The 12,849-nt window shown below is 41.3% G+C and overlaps 1 protein-coding gene across 1 annotated transcript in view; it reads right to left on the bottom strand.

Moving 5' to 3' along the window:
• AGBL4 (AGBL carboxypeptidase 4) overlaps nt 1-12,849 on the bottom strand; it is a 1,373,421-nt gene that overhangs the window by 89,158 nt on the left and 1,271,414 nt on the right. The window contains exon 11 of the mRNA XM_077825380.1: nt 7,712-7,874. Within this exon, the coding sequence (XP_077681506.1) occupies nt 7,712-7,874 (163 nt within the window). The remainder of the gene's footprint in view (nt 1-7,711; nt 7,875-12,849) is intronic.

Below are 12,849 nucleotides of genomic sequence, written 5' to 3'. Positions count from 1 at the left end.
TTGATAAATTATTCCAATGGTTAATTACTCTCAGCATTAAACATGTATGTCTTATTTCCAGTCTGAATTTGTTTAGCTTCAACTTCCAACCATTGGATCGTGTTATACCTTTGTCTGCTAGATTGAAGGGCCCATTATTAAATATTTGTTCCCCAGGTAGGTACTTTTAGATTGTAGTCTGTCATCATAAGGCAGGTTTTCTAATCCTTTACTCATATCTTGTTGCTCTTCTCTGAACCCCCTCCTGTTTATCAATATCTTTCTTGAACTATGGACACCAGAACTGGATGCTGTATTCCAGCAGCGGTCTCACCGGTGCCATATACAGAGACAAAATAACCTCTGTACTCATAGTCGAGTGTCCCTTGTTTATGCATCCCAGGTTTGCATTAGCTCTTTTGGCCATCGCATCGCACTAGGAGCTCATGTTCAGCTGTTTATGCACCACGAGCCTCAAATCTTTTCCAGAGTCACTGCTTCCCAGGCTAGAATCCCATAGCCTTTAAGGATTGCCTCCATTCTTTGTTCCTAGAATTTATATTTTGCTCTATTAAAACACATATTGTCTGGCTGGCCCATTTTACCAAGTGATCCAGATCTCCCTCTGTCAGTGGCCTGTCCTCTTCATCATTTACCACTCCCGCAACTTTTGTGTCATTGCAACTTTATCAGTGACGATTTCATGTTTTCTTCCAGGTCAGTAATAAATATGTTAAATAGTGCAGGGCCAAGAACAGATCCTTGAAGGACCCCACTAGAAACTCAAACACTCAACGATGATTCCCTATTTACAATTATATTTTAAGATCTATCAGTTAGCCAGATTTTGATCCATTTAATGTGTGCCATGCTAATTGTATATCATTCTAGTTTTTTAATCAAAACAGAATAGTTAATTGTACAACACTGTGGTGTCAATTTCCAAACCAACATTTACAGCTATAGCCCCATGGCTCCCATTAGAATGGTAATGGGAGTGATTAAGTCTCCAAGCAGTGCTTTGAAAATACCATCCGGGATTAATGCATTACAGTTCAGCAAAATACACAATTTTTCCCTTCTTGAACATTTGTAACAGACACGTTGCACTCCCATAGCATCTTTCAGCTGAAGATACCACAGTATTTTAGGGTGCAGATTCCAAAGGACACATTACAGAAATTATAGACATTGCTGACTTGATTATAGTCAACAGTTTTAATTTGCATTTTAACCTGCCACTGCCTGCCACTGCGTGTGTAGACTTATGTAGTCAATGACACAGACAGCTAGATAAACAGATCAACATGGAAACACACAGACTAAAACCCTCTTATAGGGAAGTTTTTCTTACAGCTCCATTCTATGCAGAAAATCATTCTGTGGCGAAAAGGAGTTCGCAGATTGCAACATTGTAGCTTGCTCTGGACTAGCATTCTACCACACTTCACTAAACAGAGTTTTATTAGTTTTTAATTTGCTTTGAGCAGCTCTCCCTATATACACCCTATATGAAGAAACAGGCAGATTCCTTCTGGGTATCAGCCAACAGCTGCAACCCTGAAAATGTCAGCTTCTTATATCATTAACTGAGTTTCCATGGTGCCCCGAGGCAGAGAAATTGATGCTTGACAGCATTATCACTATAAAGTAACTTTACAACTCTATAATTTAACTCTATGCTTTCAGTGGTATTAAGAGTGTTTGACGTTATGGCTGTAAACTCAACACCGTTTCTCCCTAGGTGGGGGTGTGAAGGGGGGTTGCTTTTGTTGATCTGAGACAGAGTTTGAAGCAAAGGTGCCGAGGAAGATTGTGGAAAAAGGTGGGCCAACAAGCACTTTCACCCCATCATTTGTCTTACCAGCTAAGCTTCAACAATGGCGTTCCTTTTTATGGGAATCTGATGTCTAGTTTTAACTGCCCTTCCTGCTCAGCTCTCAGTAGGGAGCTTCCCACAGGCAGGTGTAACAAGGACCAGAGCAGATGGATGAGAGGGAAAGACAGGGGCTCAGCAAGTACAGGTTGGGTCTTATTGCAGGGAACGGGCGGGGACTGATTTACAGATACCAGCTGTGGTAGTCTCTCTCTCTGCCTTTCCTTCCATGCAGTTTTACAAGCAATAATCTCAAAAATACAAGCCATACAGTGCAGACCTCCCTGCCTCAGTTTCTGGTTGGCTACTTCCTTCTCCCTAATTAGCTCCCGGCTGGTAATGCTTCCCTGAATGTCTGGGAATTCCCCCCCCCCCAATGCCCCAGCATATCGTTAGGCTTTGGGAAGCCTTCTTCTAGGGACCCCACTGAGGCGGTAGAGGCAAACAGGTCATCAAGACCCCTGTAAGGGCACCAAAAGACCTGTGCTCCCCATCCTAGGGGATCATTAGTGTATCTCAGAAATCTCTCTGTCCTGTGTTACAACGTGTGCCCTGAGTTCATGTTCTATTATATATTGTCTAAGTTTATAGCTATAGTTTTTCATGTCTGAATGGTTATACATGTAATTTTTTTTTCCTGGTACAGGTGGAGGATGGCTCCTCTAAGCCATTAACTGGGATCCTACATGCTCTTTCTGAGGAATCGGTATGCACACTCATACCTCCTCAGGCACTAAAGACCATATTCCTTTCCTATGGCTCAACTTTTCCCCACGGGACCTTTGCTTCTGAGCCCTCCTTCCGCTAACTTTTAGCTATTAAATATGGGTGAGCCAAGTAATTGCAGCTGTACGCCAACAATTTTCAGTCAGTCTAAATTTTCTTAGTTATGAGTTTCAATTGCCCAAATAAAATGACACTGACTCATCTAAATTTTCATTTTGCATGCGTAGACACAAATGCACACACAGATTTCTATGGTGTGAATACATCTTGCATGTCCAAAATCATCTGGGAGATTTGGCATAATATGGAATTATGCCTTAACTTATTTTTTAAGGGGTGCACCTGTTAGAGTCTCTCCCAATACACCCAGTGAAATGAAAGATATGAAGCCATCTTTCTTTGTAAATCTCTTCAGCTAGGATGTTAAACAGGTCATAGTATAGATTTCATTCCTTAATTGTATACTACAGTGAAAAGTCTTTACTAGAAATAATATTAATAATACTTAGTGTTTGTCCAGTGCTTTTCACCTACAGATCACCAAGCATCTTTCAGCGGAAGATAAGTATCATTAATCTCATTTTACGGAAGAGACAGAAAGATGAAATGATTTATTCAAAGCCATACAAGGATTAGAACTCAGGTGATCAGACTTCTAAGCCTGTGTCCTATCCACTGCATCATACAGAAGAAATTACAGCAAGCAAAGCTCTATTTAGCTGGGTTTGATTGTAAGGAATTGAGCATATCCAGCTCCTGCTGAAGGGAAGTAATTGTACAGATGTAAAATAAGAAGTGACATAATCAGGGTGATGCGCAATATGGTGGCCCTGGTGCCGCCATAAAATGATGATTCCTATGGCTGAGACTGCCAGACCGCTTTGATCATGACAAGACGATTATCAAGCCCGCTCCTGCAAATCCTCGCTCATGTAAATAGTCCCATTTCAGAATCGGGCCCTTAGTTTTTAAGGGTGTATCCCCTTTGCGCTCTCCTTTTATTCTTCTTTACAGCTCCCTATGGGCTGCCTACATTACAGTTTGAGATCCACTTTAGAGGTTCAAGAGAGGAACCCCAATGGGTTAGAACATCATCAACATGAGACAGAGAACCTGGCACTGCTCTCTTGACAGCCCATTATGGGTCCAAGTTCTGATGTATGTGGGATCCGAGCCAGGTTGTGCTGCATCCCTAAGGGCAAGGAGTTCTGTGAGCACTATCAGAGCTAGTGAGTGGAGAGCCGGCAATTCGTTATCCCCCCTGACCCAGTAACGAGAGGGACAGCATTATCTAGGCTGCTCATCTGCTGATCCTTTGGTGAGCACATAAAAAGCCTTGTGTCATAAGCCCTACAAATGCCTAGTGTTTGTTTAATGGAAGCATATCCAGCTCCTTTTAAAGCATTTTTACCTGGTGTTGAGCAGACCCTTACGTTTTTAATCAGCTGCTACCAAACGCCATGCATGTGTGAGAGAGGTTTTAAGTGGACAGAGAAAACCTTGTTTATTTCCAGGCAAGCCTACAATTTCACAAGTCTAAAATCCTCTTATTATGCCTTGCAAACACAGGCCTTTCACTGTTATCTACAGTACATGTTATCATAGGGTAAGCTGCAGAGCTGAGCTTACAGAATATATCCCTGGTGTTTCTGGTAAACCAGCTACATATCAGTTAGAAGCAGCTCCTACGAGCCAAACATGTATTTCTGAAGGAAGAAAATAATGAATATATAATAGGAAATGCAGGAAGCTATGTTGGTGCAAGGTTGTCTGTAGAGCGAGACTAAGGAAAGGCAAAAGTTAACATTCCTGCTGCAATGTTAATTCAGGCCTGGTGCACGTTGGTGATATGGTTTATTCCGATGGTTATAAGAGACCAAGATTTTAGGTCTCAAATGTTATTGTTGATGTCCTAAAATGTACACCCCAAAACATATAGCACATCTAACGTGGCTGAGGTAAGAGCCTTTAATCTTGTGTTTCCTTTTTATTTCAACCATGCAACATCAGAGCCAAATTCTGACCTTGGTTTCACCAGTGTAAATCAGAAGTAACCTACTGCCTAGTAAAGGTGGTATTTATTTAGTGGGAGCATAGTAGTGGATTTTAACTCTGTTTAAGTGAGCAGAGAATGTGACTTTTACCATTATATGAACTTTAACAAAACAATATCTTTATTTTTGTGTTTTTAAAGAAAAAGAAGCAAAGCAAAACCAAACAACAACAAAAAAACAAAACAAAAAATCCTCAGGATATTGGCCACGCTAAATGATATTAGAATTTAAGCAACACCAGTTAGGTTTGAAGTTCACACATCTCTAAGAGGTGTCCATCTATCTAGATAATTATGAAAATGTCCTCGTAATCACAGAACTTTGAGCAAAGTACATGACTTAATGTGACTAGCAAAATGTAAACATACGCCTAATACAGCTAGACAGAAGTTCAAATAGACTATAGAGTCGATGACAGTGCCCTGAAACTGCTCTAAAGAAACATATTATTGACATAAAAAGATCTTTTCAACCAATAACAGAAGAGTGAGATATGTAGATATACAGTACCACATCACTATTGTGAACTTATTTATCATGCACATTGAAGTTGCAACAGCATAGCCAATGTATAGCATTTTGTGCCAAGCACGTGAAATGAAAAGATTAAATTCAGTTAGCTCAGTCTATCCATCTGTAAAATGGATTTAATTAGACTCAGCTACCTTATAGGAATATGAGGTCTAATTCATGTTAACAGAGCATTTGGAGATTCTCAGCCGTCTAGCCCCAGGAAATTGTATGATTATTATTATTACTTGCAGGACAAAAATCCATGAGTTCATGTGGGGCCAATTATGAACGCTGAAACAGGGGACAGGCCCTTGCAGTCTCTACTCCTGGCTACAGAGTTCAATGGATCATAGGCACAGCTTCAGCCAAGTATTTGTCAAGCCAAAACTGGAGGGTTTGCAGAATTCTCGTTACAACATATTGCTGCCCAATAAGGCGCTGATCCCACCCCTATTCAGTAAAAAATACACCCCTGATTCAATGGATCAGGCCCCCAGAGACAAGTCTTTAAAGGGAGTTACTGTATCACAGCATGTTCATTTCAGATTTGCTGAGCACTTGAACTCACCTGAAAGTGTTGGGACTCGTTATATTTTCTTAGTCTGTTTGCTTGACATTCTCCTTGGATGCAACCAGATAACAAAAGCGCTCATCTCCTTGGAGGTTAAGCGACTGACTGTGTCTTTGGTTCAGAGCCATTACAAAACCCTCAACGTCTTGAACTGCTTACTGATTTGCAGGCCGCTTCAAACAGCAGTTTTGGCCTAATCTGGATGTCCGTTATTATTAATTTACTTTTGGTCACCAGTGCTTTGGTGACAAGGAGAAATCTGCACTCACAGACAGGGCTTGTGTGTTGACAAGCAGAGGGGCCCAAGGTTGTTTAAGCACAACCACACCACAGATTCCCTTAAGCAGCTCCGTTTCCTCCTCTAATTGGGGTATGGAGCTGACGAGGAAGAACAATCACAAACTGCAGCCTTTAAAGAGACTCTCAGGAGGAAAGGAAATCTCAAACTCATTTGGTAGACACTGAACCTGAGCCCGTTGCCCCCTTGCAGCTACTGGTTTCTAGCTTGTGCTTTGGCGGTTAGCGAGTCAACCCCCGTCTGCGCTACTTTGAGCTGAAGGGTCAGCCCAGGTTTTATGAAAATCAAGCTGCCGCCTAAGTTTTCCATACATCCTCACCAACGATAATAACTGTGATCTGGAACTGTTTTCTGCTCGCTGGCTGCTGATGGCAATGATGTATGAAGCCAGAGCAATGCAGCTCCATCTGCATACGACAAGTTGATGCCGCATAGATAAAAAAAAGAGTCCACATACCTGAAATAAAATAAAGGGCTGCTTTGAATAGCAAGCCAAGCAAGCGTGACATGTAAATCACCAAGGCAATGCATATTCAAGAGAAGCAGGATCTCATTTGTAGAGGGGCAGCCTGCCTCTCTCTCTCCACTAAGATTGTTCTTGATAAATAGGACTTTTAAAGGGAGAGTAAATAAGCAGTTGTCAACACACTGAGTGCACAGTGAGGAGGGAAACTAAAGGTGAAGCTAACACGCATGTTTCTAAAAGGCCAGAGAGCTGAGATAATAAGACAAGTTATTAAAACAGAATCTAACCGTGTGACAATTCCTCTCTTCAGTGCTGCATTTCTTAAGTGTTATGCTAGGCTGCTCAGCTCTGTAGTCGGGTTTGGGGAATAGGGAACTATTCCTTGGAAGCCGTTTACCTTCATGGGCAAAGGAAGGGCTGAAGGGCAAAGGTAAACATCAATTTGCTGCATCACTTGGGCAGAATCAAGCCCTCCTGACCACCCACTTTTTGCTTTCACCAGTGAGAAATGATTTTCTCATCCATAAAATTTGCATAACTACGTAGGGCAAGAAATATATAATTTTTTTCCAGACGATGAAAGAAGAGGGAGTGTTGGGGAATGAAAATGGAAAACTTCAAAAAGTGAATGTTTTTCATCAACATATTTTGCAAATAATTTTGCAAGAATGAAAAATGGTTCCATTTCAAACCCCATAAAACAGAAACAATTTCAAATTTTTAAATGATTCTCTCCCCCCCCCACCCCATTTTTGACCACTTCTTGTAAAGATTCGGTCCAGAGGCAGCACTGGGACCTAATGGAGCTTTTATGGTCTCTTTGCTATAGACTGGGGACAGTTAGGTCACCTCCATCTGGCACAGAAAAACCTATGACTCTCTGCTAAAGGTGTCTATTGCTCTGAGTATTAAGACAATCATACAAGTAAAGGGCTAAGAGCAAAATAAGGAGTAAACTGAAACAAAGAAATGGAAGGTATATAGTGTGAGGAACAATCTTTTACCGGCAGTGGAAAGGACTATTTGATCTAATAGGCCTTTTCCCTTCTTGTATTTATAAATTGTGGAGCATTAATATTACCGAGATTAAAGCAACAGGAACAAATATATTTCCAGTTATGTATTCGCAACTCAGCAAACTATTAACTTTAGAGTAGGGTTTACCTCAGATGTCCAGTTCAGATGCACTCAAAGCACTCAGAAGGAAGGATGAATTTGTAAAGGATACAGGCTTCCTCTGTATAGGGGACAGTAGAAGTAGTTCCTCCAAGGATGTAGCTGTAGAATGAGACTTCCAGAGTATAGCAATACGAGGTATGGTCCAATAAGCCACCGAGGAAGCGTCGTCCTGTCCCTGCCTTCACAGCGTCACGGTTGAAGGACGTGCTAGTCTGCGTGGGAGAAAGATAATAACTAATCAGGAGAGGTCATGGGCATGAACGTGTATGGCTTGGGAAGGAGATTGTATAGATAGGTGTGAAATAGGATTGGCAAAGCTCATGTGTCCTGATTCTTATTTACACTAACACACTTCAAGGTCCCTTTAACATACAAACAAAATAACGGCCATAATGAGTCAGACCAGTGGTCCATCTAGCCCAGTATCCTGTCTTCCAACATTGGCCAATGCCAGGTGCTTCAGAGGGAATGAACAGAACAGGCAGTCTTTGAGTTATCCATTCCTTGTCATCCATTCCCAGCTTCTGGCAATCAGAGGGTAGGGACGCCCAGAACATGGGGTTGCATCCTTGACCATCTTGGCTAACAGTCATTGATGGACCTATCCTCCATGAACTTATCTAGTTATTTTTTGAACGCTGTTGTAGTTTTGGCCTTCACAACATCCCCTGGCAATGAGTTCCACAGGTTACACTGCCAGAGTGGTGTAAAGACACCTTAGGATAAATGAGAATCAGGCACATGGAGCTTAAGGTTCTGTTCACATTGTGAACTACCTAACTAGTTTGAGTTCACAAATCTTTTTTGTGGTGTAATTTAAATCTTTTCCCCCTGCCACGGATACCATTCTGAAAGCATTCTAATAGGAAGCCCATGCTGTATATTAGGCAAAGCAGAACCCACCCAATTTCCCCCCTAAAAGCTAAGCTGGAACAGATGTCTGGGCTTTATGGAGTATATATTGTAAGTTATCATCTCTATCTTCCCCTGTCTGCCACTTCTTTCCACAGACTCTCCTAAGGAAAATGTAAACCCAATAACATTTGAATTCCAGTCAAACTTTCTAACCTAAGATGTTTGAGTGGGTCTGAAGTTAGACCAAAAACGTTTGCCCTTCACTAACTCAAAGTTTAACTAGCTTTGGCTAACTACTTATTTAAAAAAAATCCTGCACTATTCTAAAGTGCAAGTAACAGTGTAAAACACAGTAGTTTATACTATTGCTGAAGAATACAGTAGTTTTTTTTTGGTAAGGTGGCCAACCAATGAACTTCAGAGTCAAACCCTACTTTGATGGATATCATCTAGGGTTTAAAGGAGAGCTCAGTCTCCATTCTTGTTCAACTCTTGGGCTCTAGGGCACTACTCCCAGTGTGGTGATGTATTCTGCAAACTGCACACTTCTCCTATAGGCATTAGACCCAAAATGGCAGCTCCTTTCATACAGACCACTATCCAGTGGTGATAACCATTAGGCAGTATCAATCTGGGCTGAACATGAGCCAGTGACTCAAGAGCAAAAGGCTTACTAGGTCTGATTCTGCTTTGCTCTAGTAAGTGAAAGGGACCTTACATTTCCATCCACTTTGAGGCCCTTTTGTATAACCAGGGCAGTATAAAAGGCCCTTAATGCAACTGAGAATTCAGGATGCTATGTCCATTATTAATTCCGGGAGCCATCCAGACCCTTTTTACCATGTTTGTTACCCAACATCACATCAGGTGTCAAGACTGACTGTTACTGAAAACAGAGAAAATGAGAATTTTATTTATTTATTAAAAATAATCTAGCTGCTTGAGCTGTTTAGTTTCCTGCAACTAAGACTGAGAAGATAACACTAACATTCAAATGCATAGAAATTTTGATAAATAGGGTATACTGGATTATATAAACAAGAGAAACGTCTTCTGCTTTATTAGGATTCTGCATGTTTTAAAGTCTATCGTGTTATAAAAGCAGGGTTTATAGGCTAATTGGAATAAAATAGAATCCAGTTTCTTATTAGTATTGCATTTAGAAGCTTCTGAATGGGACTTCTTGTAATCTTTGCACTGATATGACTTTTATTTCTTTGTTTTGTGGTAAAGGATACACAAGATATATCCCGCTTAACGTATACTAGGTGCTTTCAGGGTAGGTGATGCAAGACTTAAATATACACTGAATATCTCTGGGGGCGAGGGAAGTAGAAAGGAAAGTGGAGTTTAAAGGACTGAAGTTGAAATGAATCATGAAGTTGACATGGAATAAAAAGTCAAGACCCTCTCAAAAAAGGAAACCATTCTGATTTCCTCAGAGCTATGGAGCCCAAGACCTTCTGGGATTCGGAGGTAAATCACTCCAGGTTTGTTTAGTCCATTAATTAGAAACATGAAGAGGAAGAAGAGCACACTAAATGCAGTGTTAGCGACTGACCCTTAGTGGACTGCCCTTAGTGGATTGTGCTTCCCATTAAGAGAGAGCACAAGAACATTCCCTGATCCTTTTTGCTACAAACAATTCTTTCAGATGTTGATCACAGAAAGAAGTACCAAACATTTCAGTGATGAGTTACCAAATAGCCATCATTTTGGCCAACTTGAGAAAGAAGCATGAAGAGGTTGTGATGCCTAACGGTTAAAGTAAAGAATTAGGATCCAAGAGCTCCCTGGATTTTAATCTTTACTGAGTCACTAGCTCCCTCTGTAACCTGGAGCTAGTTACCTAATCTTCTCACGCCTCACCAATAGGGGAAATAGGGCAACAAGCATAACCTCACCAATAACTAGATGCAGCATTTGAGCTGGTTTCCCACTGGCAAATAAATAACCACAAAAAATTACAGATATATGTACTAACAGGAAAATTATACATGAATGCATAGCACCATGGAATCAAGGGAATACCAATAAATTGTGGGATACATTGAGACCCATGCTGACAGTCATCTGCTGGCCACGACCATCTATGCTATCAGCCAGTAAAATCTCATTTCCAATAGAAGTTAAGCCATTTTAACCACACGGTAGTATGCAGCCGCCTGTTATAATGTCCATGAATAGTTTGGGCCCTTTACAAACCAATGACAGATTTCCCATAAACTAATATGAAGGCTGGATTTACCAATCCCATCCTCTTACCGCTCTGAGGCAATACGTAGGAACACACTAAACAACAAAGTTCAAGTTCAAACCAAAGTATGGTCACAGTTAAACAAAAGTGTTCAAAATTGTGTCTACATTTAAGCACCTAAATCATTTAAATAAGTGGCCCTATTGTCAAAAATATGGCACTTTCCAGGGCCTACCAGTAAAGTCAATAGATGCTACTGTGTAGAGCTGGTCAAAAGTTTTTGACTGAAACTTTACCTGCCAAAATGGTTTCTTGAAGGGAAAGTTGTAAATGAAACAAAACTTTTCCAAAGGTGGAGGAGTTTTAAAAAGTTACAGAGTGGAGAACAGAAAAACAATAACTAGAGAAAGGAAATAGTGATGAAAAACACACCCCAAACTCTGGACATTATTCACTTTATTACATTCATTGGCAAAAAAGTGGGAGGGAAGAGAGGAAATATGGGGGAAATGAAATTTTGAAAATTTGAATTTGTTCAGATTTTGTGAAAAATATCAAAGTAAAAAAATGTTCCATTTGAAACCCTGAAAAATGAGAGTTGAAATGACTGAGAAATTTCAATTTTTTTAATGAAATGTTTTTTTGCATTTTTCGAAAAGCCATACTTCTGGCAGCTTAGCACATTTGAAAAATCAGGCCATTCATGGACTAAGAATCTTAATGTAAGGCCAAGATTTTTTAAAATGGGTCTCTACGGTAACACAGGCAGACTGATTAGATGTCCTGGGCAAAAAGCAGGATTGCACGATTTGACTGGGCATGTTTTAGAACTGTTTATTTGGGTGGGGGTGGGGGCGGGAGGGGGAGGCTCCTGCACAAGGATGTGTTGGACAGAATAAAAAGGTACACATTTTGAGACAAACTAGAACAAAGAAACCCCATGCACAGTAGTGGAGGGGTTTTTAGCCCTCAGATTTGTACAGCAGAGTCCTCACTGATCAAGTCAGGACAAGTAGAAGGGGAGTGTGAAAATACAGGGCATTTGGCGGGGACCCTGAAGAAATGGTACAGAATGAACTAACCTGTGGAGATGAATATTCTACTGTGTAGGCAATCTAGGCATGCCAGAAAAAGGGACATTCGATTGCACGTGGATTCAATAAAGAGATCAAACATATTTTTGGTGGGGTGGGGTGGGATACAGTCTCAGGCAATGCAGGTAATGTCAGTGGCGAACTAGTCTCTTGTTTCCCTGGGAGACTCTATTACCCTGAATCCCTTGCAAAGCAAAGTCATCATTAAGCAAATGCAGTGAGCATGCAGAGCAGGAAAGCAACTAAACAAATATTTATTTCTCCAAGTCTGAACCACATAAGTGTGTCAACAGCAACAAGAAAGGATAGAATCAGGAAAAAAAAAAACACAAGGGACTTTGGAGCTCTTGAATGGGGAGATTTGTATAAAATCAACAGGAATTCATTATTAACACACATAGGTATACTAAAGCTCGCAGAGCAACTAAGTTTCCTGCCTCCCAAACGTTCCATGTAATAGAAGAACTTCTTGAGCAAATAGCTATCCAGAGGGCTAGGAGAAGACAAACAAGAATCCAGGCTGTTAAAATGAAGCAGGTGGGAAGCCATAATACAGCAAAACAGAATGGCAAGCGTCATGATTACAAAGTCAATCTTGCCCATTCCACCCCTTTTGAGTCTGCTTCTACCAGACCTGGTGCGGCCCTGCTCTGCGGGGATTACTACGTGAGACGTCAGCACCTCCTGCATGACTCAGAGCTGTGCATCACAGGGGATCTCTGCATCCTTAGGGGTTTTTGAGGCTGTGGCCCATCGCAGGCCAGGGATGAGAGTGGGGTCAAGCCAGTGACTTTAAGATTATGAGGATCTGCTAGCATTCCACTATGGAAAAGGAAGTGCCAACAGTTCAAATAAGCCTGGCTGCATGCCTGCACTGGGAAGAGTGTAAGAAGAATGTTTACTCCCCCTGGATGGGCTATCTGCTTCAATCATGGGGAGGGGGTGGGAAGCAGCTGCTACCTCAACTTCTGCACAGGTGGGCAGGAAGTGGGTGGAGCCTAGGGTCTGTTCCCCCCAGTGGCTGGCCAGAACAGCTGAGGA

The sequence above is a fragment of the Eretmochelys imbricata genome, chromosome 8 (assembly GCF_965152235.1).
Source record: "Eretmochelys imbricata isolate rEreImb1 chromosome 8, rEreImb1.hap1, whole genome shotgun sequence".
NCBI lineage: Eukaryota > Metazoa > Chordata > Testudines > Cheloniidae > Eretmochelys > Eretmochelys imbricata.
Note: the sequence above shows the minus strand (reverse complement) of the source record. Positions and strands in the feature narration are given on the sequence as shown.